The sequence below is a fragment of the Rhipicephalus microplus genome, chromosome X, assembly GCF_043290135.1.
Source record: "Rhipicephalus microplus isolate Deutch F79 chromosome X, USDA_Rmic, whole genome shotgun sequence".
NCBI lineage: Eukaryota > Metazoa > Arthropoda > Arachnida > Ixodida > Ixodidae > Rhipicephalus > Rhipicephalus microplus.
This window is the reverse complement of record NC_134710.1, coordinates 470,297,530-470,322,487: the sequence shown is the minus strand read 5'-3', so window position 1 is coordinate 470,322,487 and position 24,958 is coordinate 470,297,530. Positions and strand designations below refer to the sequence as shown.

At 45.3% G+C, this 24,958-nt stretch overlaps 1 protein-coding gene across 2 annotated transcripts in view; it reads right to left on the bottom strand.

Moving 5' to 3' along the window:
* Positions 1-18,811, bottom strand: part of NC2beta (negative cofactor 2beta) — a 67,786-nt gene extending 48,975 nt beyond the window's left edge. For both annotated transcript variants that reach the window (XM_075880791.1, XM_075880792.1), the window contains exons 1-3: positions 18,657-18,811; positions 18,236-18,305; positions 14,966-15,181 (exon numbers count right to left, since the gene is read on the bottom strand). In XM_075880791.1, coding sequence (XP_075736906.1) covers positions 14,966-15,181; positions 18,236-18,275 — 256 coding nt within the window. In that variant the 5' untranslated portion in view covers positions 18,276-18,305; positions 18,657-18,811. The remainder of the gene's footprint in view (positions 1-14,965; positions 15,182-18,235; positions 18,306-18,656) is intronic.
* Between the last annotated feature and the right edge of the window lie 6,147 nt (positions 18,812-24,958).

The window sequence follows — 24,958 nt, the reverse complement described above, 5'->3', positions numbered from 1 at the left end:
AAGTTGTGTTGTTTTTTAGGGCAGCAGAAATGTCATTCGCAACTCAAAATGATTGCCAGTAACTTTTTCACACATCAGCCATCAAATCAGCACTCACAATTATGTGGCACATACACACACGAGTAACCGAACAAGATGTCCTATTCCGTGACTAGCGCTAACAGCCTCTTGCAAACCAGTTTGCTCTTTTCCGTAGGACATTGGTGTACTGCAGCGAAAATGGCTTAAGCAGCGTTCTGCGCAGGTTAGATAGAACAAGGCCAAGTAATTTTCGAACTGCTACATGCCCCCCTCCAAAGCCGCCCCCACTTTTTTTTTTTTTCCGGTGGGGTTAAGTTTAGGGCACAAGTTCTCAGCTCGCTTGCAAGGCACGTTCAACCAGATAAAGTAACAACGATGCACGCCCGGCGATGGTTGGTCGGGCGATGGATATCTATTGCTGGGATGACGCAGCTTCAAAAGAAAAAAGTTTCAGGTGTTGTTGCTACAGCAACCGACCTGATGGTTGGCAAGAACGACCTTTTAAGTACATTGACCTGGTTTGCGCATGAAGAACGCAGCATATGTTCTTAACATGCCAAACCGCGTTTACTTACTAGGAAGTTCATACTTCGCGCGAAGCGTCGATGGCTACAGCTTTTCTTTTTATGTTCCGTCGTACCACCGTTAGGTATCCACAGTGGTGAGCGGGCAAATGAGCACACTGCATTCTTATTTCATCTTATACTTCATCTGGTTCATTGCATCTCCCCTAATGAGTATAACGAGTACACCGTGGTTTAGGATTACGGTCTGCACACTTGTTCCGATTGATGACGCAAGTGCGGGTGACCAATGTGGCCTTCATTTTTCGCCGATATTAGCACACCTGGGATAGCTTTGAGGCAAGTCTGGCATTTTGATGCAGGTTGGCGCAATTTCAACAAATTTTATGGTTTTGGCGCAGCTGTTGCACCCCTGCAACAGGCAACTTAGAAGTGTGGCACATGTGCAAAAAACATTGCTGTTAAACTAGAACTAGTTATTTAGGCTGAACTTTAACAAGAAATAGAAATACAGTGGAACTTCAATTATACGTCCCCCGGGATCGCGACGACCTGCACGATATGACGAATCAGTTAGATCCCAGCAAAATCCCCATAGGAATAAGAACGATGTTATATGCACTACGATGCATGCAGCGCCACGTCGAGAAAGGGGTTTAGATCGGAAACCTCCGCCAAAGCACGCTGAGGCAGCCAACAAGACACGATGCGCACGCGGATATTTAGAGATTTACACACACTGTAACAGGGGCTTAAAGCTACGAAATGAGTGCTTGTCTTTGTGTGCCTTCTGTCCTTGTCCCGAGTTCCTAAATGCCGAAAATCAAAGAACCGGGGCTCGACTTGCTCGGCGATATAGTCTAGCAAGTCGTTGGGGCTCGAGCGAGTCGAGCCCCAACGAACGGTGCTCGACTTGCTCGGCTAGGGTGCCCATGACGATAAAGGCTAAACCCCAAACCACGAAAATGCTCGCGACAGCGACAGGACGAAGATTGCCTTCACGCGAACAGTCGCTAGCGCAGGCAAACTTCATTCACGCAACGGCTTCAGCGAGCGAACTCCACAGTTGCTTGCACGAGGCCGTCTACACGTACAAAGAAAATTGCGTAGTGAGCGGTATGCAATTTAAAAATAAGATATATTGTTGTGTAATGGAACGGAAGATGTTTATTATTGCCTTGCAGCACTTTTTTTATGTGCACGTGCATAAGCTTACGCTATTTCTTCGTTGTGCACGCGTGACTCGGGCGGAGAGGAGAGTGAGAGGAGGTGGTGATTTCGCGGCACATGAAGGGAATCGGCAGTACGTCAGTCATGTACATTCTGTTCCGGTGCTTTGAACACAGCACTTCCGGGCGGCGGTTTCCAAATCTACAGAACCGAGCAATCGGGCGAAAACTACACTGCGAAACGTCGCGCGAACGCCCTGTTTCGTCGCTCATAGCATCGCTCGTCGCTGTCGCATGCATTTTCCGATTTATGAGGTTTGGCCTTAACCCCACCATTCGCGGCGTCACAACGCCTCGCCGAGCAAGTATAGCACAGTTTGTCGATTTGTTCACGTTTAGGAACACGTCGAGCGAAAACTTGGCACGGGCAGCGCTGAATGTAACAGTATGTAAGCGTTAAGTTTACTCGGCTTGATGAATGTGCGAACTCGGGACAAACACAAACGAAGATGAGCGCTCGCTTGCAAAGCTTCAAGCACCAGTTACAGTAGCGAGGTGGTAGTGCCGCTAAATATCCACGTGAGCATCGTCTGCTGTCAGCTGCCTCGACGCGCTTCGGCCAAGGTTTCCGACCGCAAGCACTTTCTCGACATGGCACTGCATGCATCGTCGTGCATATAACCACTTCCGGTACCATCGCACTCAATAGTGCATATAACATCGTTCTAGGAATGAACAATGTATTAAAAACCTTGGTTATATGACGCAGTTTCATGCCAACCTCGCATCTTACGACGACATTCAGATTTCGTCCAAAAGAAGAAAGAAAGCCTTTACTTCAATTAAGCGTAGACAAAACATTTACGAGTGCAAAATATAAACTTGTGTACTCTTAGATTGATGATCAGAAAAGTAGAGAGGGAGACAGATGTCTTCTTAGAATGGAAAATTTATTCACCTGGAAGTTCATGCGCTTTTACACACGCCACAATTGTGTGTGCACGTATCTAGAGTCGTTACCTAGTCAAGCTTTATCCACACAAAATAGCTCCAGTCGACCGAAAAGCTGATACTTTCACGTTTTCGGTCTATGGAAACATTTTCTGGTCGACATACAGCTGATCTCTTGCCTTTGTCGTACTCGCAGTCACAGGCTTGCGGGCGCATAAGGGCGCGAAGCAGTTGTTTCCACTGTGGCATATTACTTTCTCTTGACGTCGAAGTTCATAATGGGACATCAATGGTTGCACTTCACAAGGCCACAAATTACGACATGCACAGCTCAGTCGCACACGAAGGCATTCTACGCTCACTCGTGGTCGGTCGCAATTATGTGATAGAGATAACACTGTATCCGACTCTTCTTACGGGGAGGGTATTGGCAAGATGATTTCGGTTTCGTTTTCAGGCGCAGGCAATTTTCAGACTTTTTTTATTGGTAGAAAGATGTGCGTTGCATTTAATTCTTTTTAAACTTGAGAATAGAGATTAGCTTGCACCTCTTTCAACTAAGTTATGCTGCCATTAGCTGTCGCTAGCAAGAATAATTTAACCTACCTTTCGAGCCCAGGCACATGGTCGTACTGTGGGCTTATTCAAGTGGTCTATACCCATTCTTCAGGGCAAAGCCGCGTGTCATTTCTATATTCTTAGTTTTTGGATTACACGACATCTGGATAATACAACAGTTTTGCGTGCTCCCCTGAAAGTCGTATAATCGGTGTTCCACTGTACCGGCTTTAGAAAAAATGTCATTGTCGATTCCTTCAATGGATATACCATATTTGCTCGCGTAATCCTCACTCTGGCACAATTCTCACACCTCCCACATAGCCCAACAAACTTTTTTTTGCGGGTAATTATCACACAAATGTACGAGGAGCAACAAAACAAAGAAAACAGAATTCACCTAAGACCACGTAATTATCGTGATAGCACCCCATGAACATCACGTATGCCAGCGTTCCAAAGAAAATCCATTTCTCTCTGTGATAGCCCGATCTAAGGTCTGCTGACACATACATTGCCCAGTATTGTCATTTCTTTGGCCTCAAAAATTTCGCGTTTCATTTGATCCCGATGACGCTTAACGACAACACAATGCTGAAAGTCGGGGGAACAGCCGCAGTTTCGGCAATGAATGCTGAAGTGGCCCGATACTGTAAACAGATTGTGAGCGTGCTTTTTCAGCAGCTCATTTAAACACCAGACAAAAATGATTGCCGAGGTGGCCCAATACTGTAGAGACATTGTGAGCGTACTCAATGTCTCTACAGTCTCAAGTTATTAAACTTCGAATAATTCAAAATACAAGAAAAAAAATGCCGGCCCTGAACTTTATTTTTGCAGCGTCACTTTACCACATTTCATTCGCCCGTGATGTCGCAGGCTGCCCCAACGAAATAAGCTAGAATCGGCTATGTAGGGGAAGCTCACACTTCAATTGTTGCTTTTATTTTCAAACATACAGTAATAGCTTGTTCACTCGAACTCATATATCTGAAAAAAATCGGCTAAGTCGAAATTTTCTATGCCATCGAACTTTATCCCTTACGTCCTATGTATTTTTTCCCCCTTTATGTCGAAGTATTTCTGGATCACATAGCGGATATCTCAAAATCTTGAGTGGGAGTGGAACAAAAATTCTGTCACCGGGCCATTACACAAAATTTGCGTGATGCTGCAACGCCTGAAATCCATCGAATTTTCGCTTTTTATTTATTTAGCTGCGTCTGCCGCTGCGTCGATACTTTCTTCAGACGTGAAGTCTGAGCCTAGCGGCATATCAACTTTGTTGAACAACCCTGTGGCACGTCATGCGATTTCCACGCAGTGGGCCTCGCTCTTTGCCCCACTATGGTGGCTAAAAGAAGAGGTGTCAGCATCGTCCCAGCCGCGCCTTGAAAGGAGGCGTGCTGGTATTTCATTCCGCCATGGAGCGGTGCGCAAGTCGCCACCGTGATCGGTCGAGAGCGTTTACTAGCCGCTAGCACGGCACTTTTAGTCGCTTGCTCGTGTGCTCGCATGCCGCAACGTCTGCGCTTTGCCTATTTGGACTTGTTCGGGATCAATACATGCCAATGTGACCATGCAACAGTAATGAGTAAACAGCAAAGACACTGCTTTGCACCTGGATGCAATGCGGGATATGCTTCAGTCCGCAAACAAGGGAAGAAAGCGTCTTTCTTCTCTGCTCCCGTGGACAATGAACAGCGCAAAGCCTGGGAGCGTACGATTCCTCGCGCTGACAAACCACTGGAAAAGGATTGCGTTGTGTGCGACGCTCATTTCGACGAAAGATTCATCGTCTGTAGCCACAAGCATGTTATCAACGGGTTCTTGTCAACTTGGGAAAACACTGTACCTAAGGAGTGAAGGTTCCAGAGTGAATCAACTGCCGAAGGACTCCGCATCACTCTAACCAGCACCCTTTCCATTTGGCACAATGTCACGAAAAACTTGGGATATAAATACTTGATGACGTCTCGCCTCTGCCAAGACGCATTTAAAATCTTTTTGGAATTCAAAAGCAAATGTCTGGCTCAAATGATCACCCTTTGCCGACACAATTTTTGATCTCTGTGAATTGCCTCAGTTTTTACAGTTTGGCACAGTCACCCTCCAGTGGAAACGTACCTTCTAGAGTTCTGAGCAGCCTTCTACGTCCTGGCATCCACAATAATTCAATAAAATTACAGAACAAGCTGGATTAGCTGCAAGATGTGGGGCGCCTCAATGAGGTTCATGAAGTTATTGTTGCTTGTGAAGCCCTCCCTGACCGCACTGATCTCATTGGACGCAAAAGTGACTCCCAGATCACATTACGTCAGTGGCTATGTGGACCGGAAGATGGTGAAAAAAACAAAGTGCAACGAATGTAGCAGGTTGTTGCTTCACTCAAAATTCCAGCTTGCTTCCGGCAGAATCATGCCTTCTGTAACCGTCCGAGTCCTTAACAGACCTGGTCAAAGCTAAGATTCATTCACCTATTGCTTCAGTTTATATTTATATACGTTTTATATACATTGAAAAGTAACAGCATAACTGACCTTATCTCTTGCCTGTCAAGAGGTTAAATATGGTCGGCTGTGAACACTACGAACAGGAAGCGACAAATCATAATTAAATTCTTTACACTGACCAGAATGCATTTTCTCATGGCTGGAGAAAATGTGTCCAATCAAAAAAAAAAAAGAGAAAAAACTGAAGTTCTTGAAGTTGAGACGTAGGACTTAACTGTCGTAGAGTTAACTCAGCGAACAAGGTTTTATTTTATGCTATTGTGCATTACTCACACTTTGTTGTTTCTTGTGATTTTACTATTGTTTTGTTCACATTGTTATAAATCTCCCATTAACAACAGTGATGTCACTGTCTAGCTGTGTTTCACATACTCAGAAATCAATTTTTTCGTGAGCTGATTTGTGACTGAATTGTTTGTCAATGAAATCTCAATATTATGTGTGTGTGAATGCCCATTGTATTATCGTATATTTACTTTTCTCTTCAGTTGCCTTATTCACTTGCTTTAGCCAAGTTTCATATAACTTGCAGTTTCCTTCAACCTTAATGCAGATGTGTTTATTTTTTATGTTTCTAGCTTTAGAGAAAATAAATGTCTTACTTGTAAAATTAGACCTTGATTGCACAAGTCACAAAAATAACGGTTGCCGATACCTTTACATGCACTGAGACTTCACAGAGGACACTGCGGCATCAAATTTGAAAACTTCACGGACTTTGTCAAGCTCACGGCAAGTCACTCGATTCTCTATCTTCTAAGCTTTTGAAACACCGATTTGAAAACGCTAGTTTTCAGTGCCAATACACGCGTTGTAGTGCCCAGCCAGAATTGTGACAGGTGACCATTATGATCCGCAGGGTAGCGTGAAATATTTGCAACAAAAAACGACTGATGCGCATGCGCAAGCGCGAGGAGGGGCATCTTGAAACCGAATGCAGCACTGCCCCATACGGATCAATTCTCGCTCGCTCTCCGGCGCGCTGATACTGACACCGCTCCTTCTAGCCACCATAGCCCGACGCTTGACATAGGCGCGTAGTCTCATCGTTTTTCGCATTCGTTTGGCAGTGCTCATTGTTTTTCTACAGTGTGATTTCCGTTCAGTCTAATCTGCACAATGCACACGGTATGGATTTAACGCTGACTTTGAGGAGCGGCGACTTAGAGTGAGTGCGGCAAACATGGCATCACAAAAGCAGTGCAAGTCGTCAATGCTAGAAAGGGAGGTTGCCCTAATTAAGGAAGTGAAGAAAGGAGGTCGAACAAAATCACCATCGCACAGAAATTTGGCATCCCTGTGTCTGCGCTTTCGACGGTGCTGAAAAACAAGCCGAAGGTGCTCGATGAATATTAGAAGAGCTTCTCCAGCCAGCAGAAGCGGGTGTGCCGGTGACCCGAGAAATGACAGACGCCGAAATCGTTTAAACGACAACTAACGTAGGGGGCAGCGGAGATGCCGCCGCCGATGAATCACCTCGAGAGGTACCGACATCTGCAGAAACAAGAAATCTACTGCGTTTGCTTTGAAATAAGGTGGAGTGCAGTGGCGGGGAAAATGGTCTGATGCGATGCATGAAGCAGCTGGAGGACGCCTTCCTAGGCCCGAGCATGACCGCAAAGCAGACAAGCAATAGGGAGTTTTTCTCCCCTAAAAAAAAAAAAAAAAAAGGTCAGTGCTGCAAAATCCAGCTGGTTAACGTCTCTTGTGTGATATTTTTTTTTCCTCTTTAAAGCTAACATGAGAAAAAACATTAGAAACTGCTGCTGAAGAGCTGGCAAGTAGTAGCGATTTCGCTAAAATGCGCTAGATTTTTCGCGGTAATTTGCGCAACATCGCTTATCTCGAAATTTTTCTTGGTTTTTACAAATTAGAGTTAATGAGGTATTACTGTAATGATGACCTTGTTGCCACAGTACAAACAACAATGGCACACTGCACCCCTTCAACAGCGCACGTGCGGAAAGAGAAAGCTCTCAAAAGCTACAAGGGAGATGAAAGAGAGAGGAGTGTTTAGTATAGACATCCGACCCGTGCAAGCCAAAAATCAAGTGGTGAAATGGCAGCCAGCGCCTCTGTCGTGCTTTGTAGTCGCAGGGACCTTTTTTTGTTGTGGCCGCATCTATTCAAGGTTCGATGAAAAAGCACAGAGAAGAAAAATGAAACAGATTAGTACCATAAGTTGATCCTACACCAAGATCGCTTCTAACATTACATTTATCCAATGATATGGCAGCAACCTTCCGGTGGCATTTCCGCCCGCAATGTTCTAGCGAGCTTTATTGCACGATTAAAATACGAAATGATGCGATATCAGCGCTTAGACCTATGGTAAAATTACCTCCAGCTATCAGTCCACGCAGACCACAAATAAAAATAGGTGCTGCAATAGTGTTGGAGGGCCCCTAGCGGCTACTTTGAAGTTGAAAGTGATTGATAATGCACTAAATAACGCCAACAGGGCCACCGGTAGGCACTTCGGAATCAACGAGTTATGCTCCGTAGTGGCGACGACAGCACGAGAAGCTGACAGCCACCAAGATGCGTTGAGCCTTCCCAGCGCCTAAGACTGAGACAGATGGTAAACTTTATTTCATCAAATGGCAACTGCAACGAATTCCGCGTTCGATAGCCATCACCCCGAGGTTGACGTTGTACGCTAACCTTCTGGGGGCTCCCATTGAGAGACAAATGCTAACGCTACGCGTGCAACGCCCACTAGCTTTGCGTACGGTATTCCAATTCTCTACTATTTGTTTGCAGCCTTTTTGTCTCAAATAAATTTTGTGTTGAACCTGTGGTTTTATTGTTAAGGTAACTCGTAATTAGTACTTCTGAAAGCTTCTCAAAGCTTTGTACTTCTCAAAGCTTATAGTTAGTTGCTGGCATGAGAATCCTGATTTATGGCCACTTCATTTTCTTTTTCACTCTGTCTGTTTACGCGAAAAATTCTCCCCGCGTATTTGTTGCACCCTCCAACTTTTCATCAATTTTCCAAAAAAAAAAAAAGAAAGGTGAAAGGATTATGCAAGTAAATACGGTACACAGTTGAAATTCTTTAGCTTAGAAACAGCACAAGTAATGAACAATACGTTTTTTCGGTAATGTGTTTCATTATTTTTGTAGGTAATGCAGGGTAGTAACATCTTCCTTATCATTAATGTTTTTACACTAATCGTAAGAAACATGTTAAATTTGTCAGTGTGACCAAGTGTGGTCAAGCCTGGTAACACTGTCAAATTTAGCGTCTCTTTAGGCGAGTGGACTTGCACTTCGAGAATGTCACTTAGGCAGTGCAGGAAAAGGAAGTGTGCTTTGGAAACAATGGTAATGTGCACTTCAGTAGCACAACATATATTTCATATTTCAGGCAATGTTCCTTAATTGCAACTCCGGCGATTTTTTTTACCATGTCAAGGTATTGGTGTTTCTATGTTCCTGAGACACTCTTGTCATGAGCCCAATAGCTGAAATGCTCAGAAAATTCGGAAACAATTTTTAACAAGCAAAAAAATGCAATACTGAAATCACACCGGGCGCCCTGTATGCTTATGATGTACTATTTGGCAAGAATCGGATTCCTGCTGGCGTGGAGTATGAAAACTATGAAAGCCAGACTAGCGAAGCGCCAGCCAAAGAGCACAGAGGAAGGAAGAAAGCTTTCCTGTGCTATACCCGTGCCAAACACCACCGCCATTGCCTTGTGGCCGCACAATAAATGCTGTAGCGGTCCAAGTAGCTATGCCATCGGCTGCCTCACTTCCTTTGACCGGCTCAACATGACGTAACACACAGTGTTGCTAATAATTCTGGCAAGCGAGGTCAGCTTTTCAAGGCAATCTTTAAAATTCATTTGCAAACAATCAGTGCATCTCTCAAAGCGGTAATTTGGCATAAATGATGGAAATGTGCAAAGGACTGTAGCCAGAGAATTTAATTGAGATCCATTGACCTCCGCCGGAGTTGGCCTTTAAGTAATACGTCACAGTTTCAAGTAGCCTATAACGGTAGATGCGAACAAAAAAACGCAAGTTTTTCAAAAAAAAAAAAAATACTTTATTTAATGGACCCTTTTTATGATTTGCAAGTGGGCTTCTCTGCACTGCATCTTTGCAAGTAATGGCGGCCCCCGTCATGCTTCAAGCGGACACGCAGTTATAGTGCCTAGAATATACCGACTAGTGTGCCGTTTGCCAGCTCTTTTCAATGAAGGAATGTGGCACAGGTTTGGATGAATGCCCGCGGTGGCCGCGAGGGGAGCTGCCAAGCGGGTGGGTGCTGACCGCATGTCGTCTGCTTCGCACGACCAATTTGCCGGGGTCGCGTGCATTTCTGTGTTCGTGTTTTCAGCGCTATTACCGGGTTTCGTGTTTGTTGTTCGCATCATCAAAGGGTGAGTGAGAAGTTGTTGTGTTTCTGTGCCTGTCACAACGGGAACTATGAGGTGAATGATATAATATAGAAGTAAAAGCGATCGAAGGAAAGGACCTGCTTTGTACCGTTCTGTACAAGTAGTTACTGTTCAAACAAACAGCAATTATCCTTATTCATGGCCCCAACAGACAAAGCACTTCTCCCGAAATGGGAAAGATAACTAAGGCAGAAAGGAGACTGCCACAAACTGCTGTTTGTGAGAAACACTTTGATAAGAGTTTTATCGAGCGGGCATTCCCCATCACTATGAACGGCGTCGTCAACAAAATCCCTCGCGACAAACCGCGCTTCAAACCTGGTGCGGTGCCTACTATATTGCCTGAATATCCTCAGCTCCTTGTTCCAAAATTGCCAACAAGACAAAAAAACAGAAATGTTTGCCTTCAGAGTGCACATTCCAGCAAAGCGCCGCAGCGCTAATACCTCGGAAATGATTTCTGCCATTAAATAATCTTGTGCTGAGAATAATTCTCCTGTGCCTGAAGAGTGCGCTACACCCTGCGGATCAGAAACAGAAAATGTGCAAAACACTGAAGCTCGATCAGCACCCACAATGCACCCATCGACATCCATTCTGAGGCCTCAATATTCCTGTCAAAGTGCAGTCTCTGCCAGAACGAACAGTAGCGTATACGTACTGTGAAAGTGAAGCGAAGAATTTCCTGTTCATAGAAAATAACTGTAGACTTTGAAAAGCCTTTGCCCAAACGGCAATCAGTAGTTGCAACGCTATATCAAACAGGACGAGAGAAATGAAAGCAAATACTAGAGCTCAAACGTAGTGATGAGGCTGAAGCTTTCATCAAAGAAGTTTCAGTGACAGCTCTTTGTGGTGGTTGTGACTTGAAGCCAGTTTCATTGAAACACAACTCATTTCGAAACATGCTTTTTTTTTTCTGAAAAATGTTTGTTGACAGAGCACTCAGACGAAAAACCTTGCATTTTTTGCAAATACCAAAAGGTTTTGGTTCAAAACCAGGCCTGCATGAGAAAGAAAAAGGCAAAGAAAAGCACAAGAGATGATGCCAGAAAGGAGCACTGCAAGAATATTTCTTGCAATTTGTTGAGAATCAAGAAGAGACTCGCGAACGCAAATGAGCAGTTGTCTCATATGAAAGCGAAGACGCATTCGAAAGTAATATTAGGTCTCTTTCCCCAAAACAACAACTCGCTGTCAAGAGCTGCTTCATTGCCGCACCACGGAAGTTGCATAAAAATATGCAGTACAGCGATGAGTGGATTGTGGAATGCATAATGATGAAGATGCGAAGCCCGAAGTTGTATGAACATCTTCGCTAAGAAGCCATCATGGTACTGCCTGGGAGAACTTGTCTGCGAAGGTACGTACCTGCAGCGTTTCGAGGGAGACGTTTGGCCTCAGTGGCAATATTTTTAATGATTTGACTGAGCTATATGTGCTGACATAAGCTAAAGAGAAGCTTGTGCAAGTGCGAAAACTATTCGAGGCAAGTGCACGCTAGCATCCAAGGCAATGCCGCGGCCATGCACCTCGGGTAGAAGACATTAAGCTTCCGCTTTATAAATTCATAAAGCGGAAGCTTTTAATGTCTTCTGCTGACGTCATGTATAGCGGTACTATTGCATTTAATTGAAATAAATCAACCTACGGTTGCTTTACCGAACAAAAAAATGTCCCGCTTCTAGCATAAAAACGGGCAGCAGCTCCCTTGCCGATACTGTGGGAACGCAGTGGGCTATGAGAAGCGAGCGCAGCAGTGGCACCCTCCGGCGCTGCAGCGCTCCAAACGGCAGCCACAGGCATTCATCCATTCTGGTGCCACCTAGAAGGCGGCAGACGGCACACTAGCCAGTATATTTTAGGCACTATAACCCGGTCCTAGTTGATAGCGCTGAGGCTTGTCTATTACGGGTGTTTATAGTAACAAAGGTGACTCAGTATTTTTCACGTCATTGTGAAAGTAAACTGTGCTTGAACAGGCTACTTGCACTACACGACAAGCCACCATTATTTCGATCTGCATAGCAGCAAAAGCTAATTTTACAATTTTAAAATCAGTCTATTTTTCAGAATACAGTTTATACTTTCACGACAAAAAAAAAAAAAAATTAAGGTTGTAGTTAAACTCGAAGCAGGCTAAAATTGCCCTTGGAGAGCAAAAGTTGGCAATAAAAACTAAAAAGAGCTCATTGTCTAGATTCCCTGGAAGTTGTAACCTGGCTCCTTGCGACTGCATTTCACACAGAGCTCACCAAAGCTACACGCTAAAAGCAATCACGATTCCTCAGCTCTCATAATGGAAGAAACCATTTCAAAAAGCACATCACTGTCGCACAGATGCTCTTTCTTCTCAAAGTTTTAAAATTTACTTATTTCTAGATGCAATTTTGTGAAACTTCTTGGGTTTGGATTTTTTTGCCACATATTCCTGAACATGTAAAGAGAGCAATTGTATCCTATAAAGCAAATAGTTTCTGGAATTATTATGAACTTACAGTAAGCAATCAGTATGGGCTGAGCATTTAAGACTTCTCACGTCATAGCTTTTCTTGTTCATTGATTGATATGATTGATATGTGGGGTTTAACGTCCCAAAACCACCATATGATTATGAGAGACGCCGTAGTGGAGAGCTCCGAAAATTTTGACCACCGGGGGTTCTTTAACGTGCACCCAAATCTGAGCACATGGGCCTACAACATTTCCGCCTCCATCGGAAATGCAGCCGCCGCAGCCGGGATTCGAACCCGTGACCTGCGGGTCTGCAGCCGAGTACCTTAGCCACTAGACCACCGCGGTGGGGCAGCTTTTTTTGTTCATTTAAATGTATTACGCCCCCTTGAGTTGCTTGCATTTTACAGTTAACATGGAGCAATATGAGCCATTTATGACTCATAATTATCAAAGTTTAGTGGCAGTAAAGGTCTGTAGAAGAGCGCTACATTTTATTTATTTTACCCTCAAGGCACATAAAGGCATTACAGATTTTACACACCGGCATGATATAAATGAGAACTATACAACTTAGTATAAAACTGATTATATATTTGAAACCAGCCTAAAAACTTCTGTAAACAGCACAAATTTTCATTGCCTTGGGCTATAAATTAAAGAAACTTTTCAAATTGCATCTTCCCTTAAAATAAACTTTACGTGGAAACACCGCAGCTGCAGCCATAGCAAGGCGTGTGCCGGGCATACCCTTGGCGGTTGTGGTTGTAAACAGCTGGAGAGCAGGAATAGCAAGGTAGCTTTATTTTTAATAGTATGTCTTAATGTGCAAAGAATACTCCTAATAACGAAAACAATACTGAAAAATGATACAAGCTCAGCTTCCGATAGAAACTTGTTTACTGTCGAGCCACTGCTACCGAGGCTACACACCCAGTTGCAGAGAAGAGAGTTTGCACTTGCTGGTGAGTGCACTTTTGCAGCAAGTATCACTAAGCATCAGTAATGTTCCGTACTACGTCGAAGAATTCCCTTTCAGAGACATGAAAATTGCCTCTTTCAGGGATTTCATCTACAGACGATGAAATTCCCAGCAAAATTTCCTTCATAACATCACCGATTTCTGCCCCCCTCCACACACACACACACACATACTATAATTACACGTGTCTCACGTACTGGTGACTTTTGAAATCGTGACTAGCACCTCCACTGGCGCACAACAAAAGCATGACTTTATTCATATACTGTTCGTACAGTGCACATTGTACAGTGTATAACAGTATATGAACTAACGCAGGGCCATTTCTAGTGAACTAGAAATGGCTCCGCGTAAATATCGAAACATATCTCTAAGGCCATGCTTGCATGGTGCCTGCGTCAGAACCGATTACAGCTGATGAAGGCGCACTGTGACTACTATATATCACTAGTCATAGGAGAGTTCAACCATTCCTGAAAGTCCCTGCAATATCATGAAGATTCCCCTTTTCCCTTTGGCTCAAAATGACAAGCCAAAATTTCCCGAAAAAGGGCAAATTTCCTGCACGGAACATCACTACTAAGCATGTGAAAGCGTGTGAACGACCCTGCTGGTGAAGTGCACTCCCTCAAAGTGCACTTAAGTTTACCTGTGTGACAGTGGCAAAATGTAATCAGCTACTATTTGTTAATATCGCCAACCACACTGTTGTATGCAAACAACTCAAAGGTAAGTGGCGAGACTAAATAGTTGAGGCATAATGCAAGACCCATCAGTGTCTACGACGCTAGGTTATATAGCACTCAAAGCAAGCGTGATGTGATTATGGCCATCGATCGTGCAGCTTGACGGACACTCGGCAGGATGGCGAGCAGGACGATGTTCTATTCACAACACAATTTGTCGGAGAATGCAGCATTCGAACGAGTCCAAGAGGTCGACCGTAAGCACAAATCTATAGATCCAAAAAACTACCTTCTCTTTGCGAGGGGTGCAATCCGAAAAATACTACACGAAATCGGGGAAAAAAAAAACCTTAGTGAAGCAGCCTAGCTACAAAAATAAGGATTGTATCATCAGTGAGGGAATGTCATCAATAAAAAAAAAAAAAAAAAACGGCCAGCCTGAAATTTTTCCTTTCAGCCCACAGGGGTTCACAATGACGCGAGGTGCTTTATTTGAAACTCATTCCTGGGGGCTCGTCCAATGGCAGACTTCATGTTCTCACGATGGGGACAATGGCTGGAAAGACTCGCCTAGAGCAAAATGGCTACAATGCATTCCTGAGGAAAGAATGCTCTGCCCTGAATTTTTCGCCTTGAGTTGCATAGTGAACATTTTGCTCCAGAATGAACTCAACTAGACGTTTTGAAAAGACTCACCACCCAGAATGTGGTCTGCCGAAATGGTTTTTTTCTGTTGCCGATTGCAGATGTCATTGGCCTCAGTGGAAAGATGGTGGATGAACTCTGTGCAGCAGGCCAGAATGAGCTCGCGAGCCTCGTTGGCTATGCGCACGTTCGGGAGCAGCTCCTTGATCATCTTATTCATGGCCGCCCGCGGGATCGTAAGGTCCTCATCTTCAGCGCCTGCTGCCTCTGCACGGTATACAGAGCATCCATTTCTTCTCTATCTTACACAAAAACTTGTTATCCACATTTCTTATCACCCGAGCACAGCAATGACATCACTGGCTCGAACGCCCGAATAAAGGCCGGCGAAGGGATTTCAAGCCTGCTGACAACAAGCAGCTAATATCAATACTTGCACTTTCACAGCACTAGACTTAGCAAAAGGTGCTGGTGTGCAAGTGGTCCCTAGACGCTACCCTCTGTAGAAAAACACTGCAGTTTTAGCAATGCACATACCCAATGCCTTCGGTAATCTGCTCACTTTTCTCATTGCGATCAGCAGCACTGCATTTTACACATCATTTGTATGTTTCTTTCCGTCTCAACAAAGAGTGCAGATTGTATTACGAGCTCTCACCATCTGAAGATGTGAAGCTGTTAATGACTGCAAACACTCAAATATGTTTAGCAAAAGTCAAATATGTTTAGCAAAGGATGACATTTGATGTGATACCACTCGTTTGAAATGCCAAAACATTATCCATACCACATGCAAATTGTATGCATGAGCTATGCTGCTGAAATGACATAATCACCAACTACTTTCATGCAAAGATGCAGTTGTCAATATCAGATGGCGCAAAACACACTGAATGGTTTGTGCTATTTGCCCATTTTATTCGACATCATTGGCTAATTAACCACTTACATGGTACACAAGTTTTGATCCGGCTTCAAACAGTGTGGCACTTTGCATCAGGCTAGTGCATAGCCTTTTAAAGATAAGTTTCAAATATTCTCAACATCGCATCTCTCACCCATAATGCATACAAAGGCTATAGCGTGCGCCCCTCCATCATTAGGGAGATTTAGAACAATGTTTGCAGGCGCTGCGGGCATAGCGGGCATCGTACAAGTTCGAGAATAGTGTTTGCCCTCCTGCAAACCGCAATGAACAATCGCAGCGACACTAGCCTCGAAAAAAGCGCTTGCAGGCCACGTAAAGGGCCGATATTTTAGATTTCCTGCAAGCGGGCCGCGAATGCGACTGGTGAATCGCGCTACGACGCATGCGTAGTGGCAGCGACCGCACCACAAGGGCTCACGGTGCGTTTAGAATATAACGTTTGCAGGCGCTGCAGTATACGAGATTTAGAATAACGTTTGCCCTTCTAGGGAACAATATCGGGACTTTAGCTGCCCCGCAAACTCAAATGCACGGACACTACATATAGCCTCGACACCAGCGATTGCGGGCTGCACACACCGCCCGCTATTTCGGATTTTCTGCGGGTGAGCCGCCAACGGCGGCTCTCGTACGACGCATGCACAGTGGCAGCGATCGCACTGCAAGGGCTCACGGTGCGCTATTCTAAATGTCCCTATTAGCGCCCCAGTTATCAACGCTTCTGCGAGAACAGCCTTCTTGGCTGCACAGACGCTTTGTTTTGGGCAGCTTACGACATCAAGCACACAAAGCCATTCACGACACCTCATTATCACCCCCGATAAACCAAAAGTTAGTCTTGACAACAATAGTGACTTTTAGAATAGCACATCGCGAGCCCTTGCGGTGCGGTCACCTCCACTGCGCATGCGTCGTAACGCGAGTCCGCGTTCGCGGCCCGCGCACAGGAAAAGCGAAATAGCGTGCGGCGATCGCAGCCCGCGAAGTCCTGTGTGTAGCTTCCGTGCATTTGGGAACACAGTCGGGGCGAAAGTCCTAAAACTAGCGCCGAAGTTCTAAAACCAGCGCCTCCTAGAAAAAATATGCCTGGAACGTCGCTCTCTTTTCAATTGGGAGCCTCCTGCCAGCACGAAATCTCGGAGCTCATGCCTCCTGCCTTGTGTTGGGACCGGCCCCCGCGTGAGACAACTGGCCTCCATACCGCTCAGCCACGTGATATAACCGTACCGCTCTGTCACGTGACATCACGGCTGCTCGGAGGCAACCATAGAGAAACATACTTAAAGAGCACACACTCTCGTAGGGCCCTGTGGCCCAGCTAGTGCGCTGCTTTCAGCGCCATGAGTGGTTGGTCAGACCCATAATGTCTTCAGCATAAATAAAATAACAAAACTTTTTTTTATTTCAGACACTGGGATTTGAACCCATGCCCCCATGATCCGGAAGAGAGTGTTTTTACCGCTACGCTACACACCGATGCGTCCACAAAGCGAATACATCTAACCCAAATGATTGTGTGTCTTAGTGCAAAACAAATGCAGAAAGACAAAACCTTCTAGTCATACTTTACTGTTTTCTGTTGTAATACATTACATGTCCTCAGCGGCACATGATGTAGAGCAGATATGAAAACTTGCACAAATTTATAACATGTCTAACAAAACAGGCTATAACATGTCTTAACGAAAGAGTAAAAGCGAGGATGGGTACATCATCTACCGGTTAGTCAAACCCTTTCTTGCTGTGCTGTGAAAAGGCTCCTGTGGCCACTCTTTATATAGTATGTTACTCTATGAGGCAACTGTGAGAGCGTTGCTGTGTTCGCAGGGGGTAGCCGTCATTCAGAAGGAGGAGGCTGAAGTCGGAGGGTAGGGCACCGTCTTCGCAGTTCATTTTTTTTTTTTTTTTTTTAGGGGGCGTTGCTGAAACTCGTAAGGCGCCCGTTATGCCCGCAACGCCTGCAAACGTTACTCTAAAAACTCCCTCTGGGCGTCCCTAGACTTTTCCCTAGGGTAAGAAGTTTTAGAGCAACGTTTGCGGGCGTAAGGTTTGCGGGCGCCTTATGAGTTTTAAAATAGCGTTTGCCACCCTAGAGAAAAGTCAGGGACTTTCGCCCAGACCGCTAACCCGAATGCACGGAAGCTACACGCAGCACTTCGCGGGCGGAACACGATCGCCGCACGATATTTTGGATCTTCTGCTGGCGGGCCGTGAATGCGGGCGTCTCGCGTTACGACGCATGCGCAGTGCCAGCGACCGCACCGCAAGGGCTTGCGGTGCGCTATTCTAAAACTCCCTATAATCGACGCATCCTAAAACATGCAATGTGCAAAATATACAAGTGCCCGATTACGTCACACGTGGCCTCCCCGAAGATGAATGAAGCAGCGTACCTTTCTTTAGAGGAGCCACCTCGGCGTGCCTTGAATTCATTTCAGCGTAGTCCAGGCTGGTATCAACTCTCTGCGCAATGTCAACGAAAAAGCCCACTGCAGCACAAAATAGCGTGCGACTTGAAGGCGGACATAGCTTGGTCAAGAGTTCGATAACCTATTTAAAACAGCCGCACCTCAGGGCGTAGAGAGAAAGCAGTAGAAGCTATTTAGACTGCACAGCAAACGCCCATGTTCTAATGAGCAAGTTATAAAAGCCAGCTGTTTGCATAGACGCTGCAATAAGCGCCTTATTGAAGGAAGGCGCTTATTGCTGACGTAAAGCTAACCGAGGCCTAACACGCCAGCACACGGCGTCGTTTCTTTCGTTTGTCAGATTACAAGTGCTCTAAACGCAAGAGAGTGTGATCAGGAAGCTTACCGCTGTATTTCCAAACTACGTGGTGACCAGCTAGCAACTTCATAAGGAACCAAAAGGAAAACCCCACACAGACCCCCAATCCCCGGTCCACCGCGCTGCTCCCAGAGTCCGCCATTTATTCTCTGACAGTCGTGCGCCACATTGCCATTAAGTGGCGCCATCTAGTACTTTTCACGAGTACCACAGCTGTCATAAGCTTACAGAAGACGGCGCCACGTGTCTTGCTTCTAAAGTTACTCAACGTTTCCTAGATTTCCCGTGCCTGCTGGATGAGCGCGAAACCAAAACGTTGCGCGAAACGCTGTCATCTACGGCAGCACTGCCTACGTAGGTGTAAGAGTTTTTGTACTTGGCCTTTGAGATCGGCAATTTATGCGTTTGCTACTAATTTTGGAGGATGCCTTGTATTAAAAAAAGGTTGCTTGTTGAGTGACGGTGTCACTTTGTAGGGTTAATTATAAAGATTTTTATGCCGTTTTAAAACATTTTACGTTATTTTTGTTGCACATAAACTCCAAAAAAGTAAAAACCTATTTGAAGACACCTCTACTTGATGGATGGATGAAAAACTTTATTATACATATTGCTGAATGGGTGGAGTCCAAGGAGGATACATAAAACTTGCTGGAGTGGAAGCCGCTTATGCGCCGCTACGGGAGAGAGTAAAGCCGCGCCGAGCGTGCGGCGGCCATGTTGCCAGTGGCAGAAAAGAGCCGAGCGCTGCATATTTATGCCTCATCGCGCTGCGGGTGAAGTGACTCCTGTGTTTATATAAAGCAACGAAAACAAGTAACTCTGGTTGTAAATGTTTATTGCGACTTGTACGCAGCCAAGTGTCATGTAGAGAACTCAATTAAATTGCATATGCATCAAATAGCGATGCCTAAAGCAAACACATCATCGAAAGCATAGGTGCCCTACTGGTGGTTGAAAATTATTGCCCTTGCCAAAAGTGATCCCACCTTACTTTTGACCGATTCTCGGTTTTTTTTCCTTCGTCATGTATTGTATCCTCACTTTTTCGGCGATTTGCCTGCACAAACTGTAAACCTTATTATCAAGCGTATCAAAGTCTAGGACGTGCTGCTCTGGTTTATGGAACCAGTTTTTGTCGGAGGAAGCTCATAGAACTTTCAGGATGAGGTGTTTTGCTCTTGACTTCACCGTTGTGATGGAATCACTTTCAGCCTGTAGCCGCCTCATTCCTCGACTTCTTTACAGAGGCTAATGACATCTCGTGACGGTGAAACAAGACCACCTCTTACATTTAATTAAAGGTGTCAGCTCATCTGAGTGCATGGCTGCTATACACTCTTCACAGGTAGTTGCAGTTCGACCTTTCGAACAATGAAGCCTGCTATGTATGGCGCCACAGAACCGACAAAAACAGAAAAGCTTTCGGGCTAGTCAATGCGATGCGCATTGTCGTGGTCATCAGGATGCAGGACTGGGGCCTTGCGCATGTCAGTGAGATTGCTTCTTGGATCTACCATGGCTGCAGGAGTCGTTGCATTTAATACGGAGAGAACATCTTGGGAGCAGTGTCCAGAACTTGAAGACATGACTTCTGTCTGAACCAATAGACGCTTGTATGCAGCCATAAACTGCGAAGCTGTTGGGTTGTGGTTATGGCCGCCTCATCCACGTATTGATTCAAAGAAGTTTTCGGCATAGTCTTGACTGAGTTTGTCTGTCAGTATTTCAGCTGACCCTAGCTGACAAGTCTGTCAAACATTCTTTCCGTGCTTGCCATGTGTATCCAAAAACCAATGAATCCGTTTTTTTTTTTTTTTCAGTCCTTCTGTCACTGCCGAATCTCTCAGCCCATTTATGTACGCTTGAGTCTCCGCAAAAAAACGAATTCTTGAATGCTTCGCTCCCCTGCCGAAGGGGCGCTTTGTACGACCTTGCCAGCGGGTTCCTGGAGTTTTAAGATGTCAAACAAGCGATCAAAAGTTCTAATAAACGTAGATCTTGTGCTGGCACCCTTAAATTGTGGCAGCTTTAGCTTTTGTTCGCAGAAGTCCAAAGCATCGGCAACTGAGGCACTCGATCAGTTGTACAGCATATCATACCTTCATTTTCTTGCTTTTCCCATTGAACGTGGACTTTCGTAAGTTTATTTCCGAGCCACAACCCTTCGTCACGTTGAAGTGTCTTCAATGCCACTTCATAACCCCATTTCACATGATTCCCTTCAATGTCAAGGAGGTGGTCAAAGCACTCTGGCGCGAAGTGCACAGAGCGAAGTGATCTCAGTCTTTCACATTCGACTCCTCACAGCGAATGGCCCACTCCCAGAGGCTCCGCGTTACGGGATCTTTAAGAAACCTGTAAAACAAATCCGGACTGTTATGTTTTGCACGCTTAGATCGCGTCAGCTATAGCTCTCTTTAGTAACGAGCGCGGAATGGCTATGTCGAAGACGTTTTCGTGTACGTACAAGTGGAATATGAGGCCACAACCTTTTTTCAACCTGTTGGCACATCCGTGAACGACGCAAGAGGCAACCAATGTAAACCATTTGTCTTTACATGCCGACAAGGTGAAAAGAGAACGGACGAAATCAGCAGCTCGCGATGGCACTGAGCACGCTTTTTGCCACTGGCAAGATGGCGGCGGCTGGCTTCACTCCCACAGCGTCCCTTCCACTCCAGCAAGTTTTATGTATCCTCCTTGGTGGAGTCCTTAGACCTGGATCCCATTGGCTTGCGCCCCGGTCCACAGAACACCTACCACAGAACAGAACACCTTGCGCGGGCTACCAGGGCCTCTTGGACCTCCCGGTCCGGGCTGGATTGTGCCGCCTCCCATCCATCTCTACTGAAATCCCTAAAGACATCTGTTTTGGATGTGTTGCTCTGGCACTCCCATGCCATGTGATAAAGTGAGTAAGAACAACTTACTCACTATTATGGTCCAGAGTCATTATGGTCCAGTGAAGTCTATGAAGTCCAGGGAAGTCTAGCTGTACTATTCGAGGAGCTAGAGGGTGTTAAATGGGATATAATAGGGCTCAGTGAGGTTAGGGGGACAGATGAGGCCTATACTGTGCTAAAGAATGGGCACGTCCTTTGCTATCGGAGCTTGGCAGACAGAAGAGAACTGGGAGTGGGGTTCCTAATTCACAGAAACATAGCTGCAACATAGAGGAATACTATAGCATTAACGAAAGAGTGGTAGGTATTGTAATTAAACTGAATAAAAGATACAAGATGAAGGCAGTACAGGCTTACGCGCCTACATCAAGCCATGATGACGCTTCAGTTGAAAGCTTCTATGAAGACGTGGAATCGGCTATGAGTAAGGTAAAAACACAGTATACTATAGTGATGGGCAACTTTAATGCAAAGGTAGGGAAGAAGCAGGCTGGAGACCAGGCAGTAGGAGATTATGGCATCGGCACTAGAAACGCCAGAGGAGAGCTACTAGTAGAAATCGCAGAACGCAATAATTTGCGGATTTTGTATACCTTCTACCGAAAACGAGAAAACCGCAAGTGGACATGGAGGAGCCCTAATGGCGAAAATAAGAACGAAATAGACTTTTTAATGACTGCACACCCAGGAATCGTGCAGGATGTGGAAATGGTTGGCAAGGTACGATGCAGTGACCATAGAATGGTACGGTCTCGAATTCGCCTAGACTTGAAGAAGGAACGACAGAAACTGATACGCAAGAAGCCAATCAATGAGCTATCACTGAGAGAGAAAGTACAGGAATTCAGAGTGTCGCTGCAGAACAGGTACTCGGCTCTTAGTGAGGAAACCAACCTTAGCGTAGATACAATGAATGATAATCTAACGAGTATCATTACAGAGTGTGCAGTGGAAGTTGGAGGCAGGGTAGTTAGACAGGACACTGGCAAGCTTTCCCAGGAAACGAAGAACTTAATTAAGAAGCGTCAAAGCATGAAAGTGTCAAGTACAACAGACAAAATAGAACTGGCAGAGCTTTCAAAGTTGATTAATAGGCGTAAAGTATGCGATGTAAGAAGGTATAACATGGAGAGAATTGAACACGCTCTGAAAAACGGAGGAAGCGTCAAAGCAGTGAAGAGGAAACTTGGGATAGGCAAAAGTCGGATGTATGCACTAAGGGACAAAGAAGGCAAAATAACTACCAATATGGATAGGATAGTTAAAATAGCGGAGGAGTTTTACAGAGATCTGTACAGTAGCCGAGACAACCACGACCTTAATACTATAAGAACTAGCAGTAACCCAGATGACACCCCACCAGTAAAGATAGAAGAAGTCAGAAAAGCTTTGGAGAGCATGCAAAGAGGCAAAGCTGCTGGTGAGGATCAGGTAACATCAGATCTGCTGAAAGATGGAGGACAGATTGTGTTAGAAAAACTAGCCACCCTGTTTACGAGGTGTCGCCTGACGGGAAGGGTACCAGAGTCTTGGAAGAACGCTAACATCATTGTAATACATAAGAAAAGAGATGACAAGGACTTGAAGAATTACAGGCCGATCAGCTTGCTCTCTGTAGTATACAAGCTACTTACAATGGTAATTGCTAACAGAGTAAAGAAAACATTAGAATTCAATCAACCAAAGGAACAAGCAGGATTTCGAACAGGCTACTCAACAATTGACCACATTCATATTATCAATCAGGTAATAGAGAAATGCTCAGAGTATAACCAACCACTATACATAGCCTTCATAGATTACGAGAAGGTGTTTGAATCAGTAGAAATATCAGCCGTCATGCAGACACTGCGGAATCAGGGCGTAGATGAAGTATATATAAACATTCTGGAGGAAATCTACAGGGGATCAACTGCTACCATGTGCTTCATAAAAAAAGCAACAGAATACCAATCAAGAAGGGTGTAAGGCTGGGGGACACAATCTCCCCAATGCTATTTACCGCGTGCTTACAGGAGGTTTTCAGAAGCCTAGAATGGGAACAGTTAGGGATAAGAGTTAATGGAGAATACCTTAGTAACCTGCGCTTCGCCGATGACATTGCATTGCTGAGTAACCCAGGGGACGAATTGCAACTCATGATTACGGAGTTAGACAAGGAGAGCAGAAAGGTGGGTCTTAAAATTAATCTGCAGAAAACGAAAGTAATGTACAACAACCTCGGAAAGGAGCAGCGCTTCGAGATAGGTAATAGTGCACTTGAAGTTGTAAAAGACTATGTCTACTTAGGGCAGGTAATAACCGCAGAGCCTAACCACGAGATTGAACTAACTAGAAGAATAAGAATGGGGTGGAGTACATTCGGCAAGCACTCTCATATTATGACAGGCAGATTGCCACTATCCCTCAAGAGGAAGGTATATAAGAGCTGTATCTTACCGGTACTTAGCTACGGAGCAGAAACTTGGAGACTTACAAAGAGGGTTCAGCTTAAATTGAGGACGACGCAGCGAGCAATGGAAAGAAAAATGGTAGGTGTAACCTTAAGAGACAAGAAGAGAGCAGAGTGGATTAGGGGACAAATGGGGGTTAAGGATATCATAGTTGAAATAAAGAAGAGGAAACGGACATGGGCCGGGCATGTAGCGTGTTGACAGGATAACCGCTGGTCATTAAGGGTAACTGACTGGATTCCCAGAGAAGGGAAGCGGGTTAGGGGGAGACAGAAGGTTAGGTGGGCAGACGAGATTAAGAAGTTTGCGGGTATAAATTGGCAGCAGCAAGCACAAGACCGGGTTAACTGGCGGAACATGGGAGAGGCCTTTGTCCTGCAGTGGACGTAGTCAGGCTGATGATGATGCAGACGCTGAGGTTGCCTCGCGTCACCCGGCTACTTCCACAAGGGGACCGGCAGGTCTAGCCTGACGGCCCTGTCGCGGGCGCACTGGACGGCCAGGATTTGGTCATGGAGTTCTGGGCTGTGCAGAAGCGCATACCACTCGGGTTCGCTATAAGTCGGTCCAAGCGACCCGCACTCCCAGAGCATGTGTGCTAACGTAGCGGTCTGCCCGCAGGCGGCATCGGGGAATTTGTGAGGATAAATTGCATTTAGGTATGCTAACGACGGGTACGAATGGGTTTGAAGTGAGCGCAACGAGACGGCCTGTGCTCTATTGAGTTTTGAGTGCGGCATTGGGAATGCCCGCCCCGCCATGTAGTAATGATGATAATGCCTGTCTGCCATGCCTCCGGCAGCCTATGTTTGTTCTTAACATGCGTTGGTGGTGTGATGTTTAGTTTAGAAAGCACCGCCATGCCTGTTCTGGAGAGGGCTAGCCTGATTATTTGATTGTCGAGATGGGCTTTGAATAGTTCTGCTGCGGTGTTGAATGCCCAGTTGTTGGAGTCGTTCTGTAGACGTCC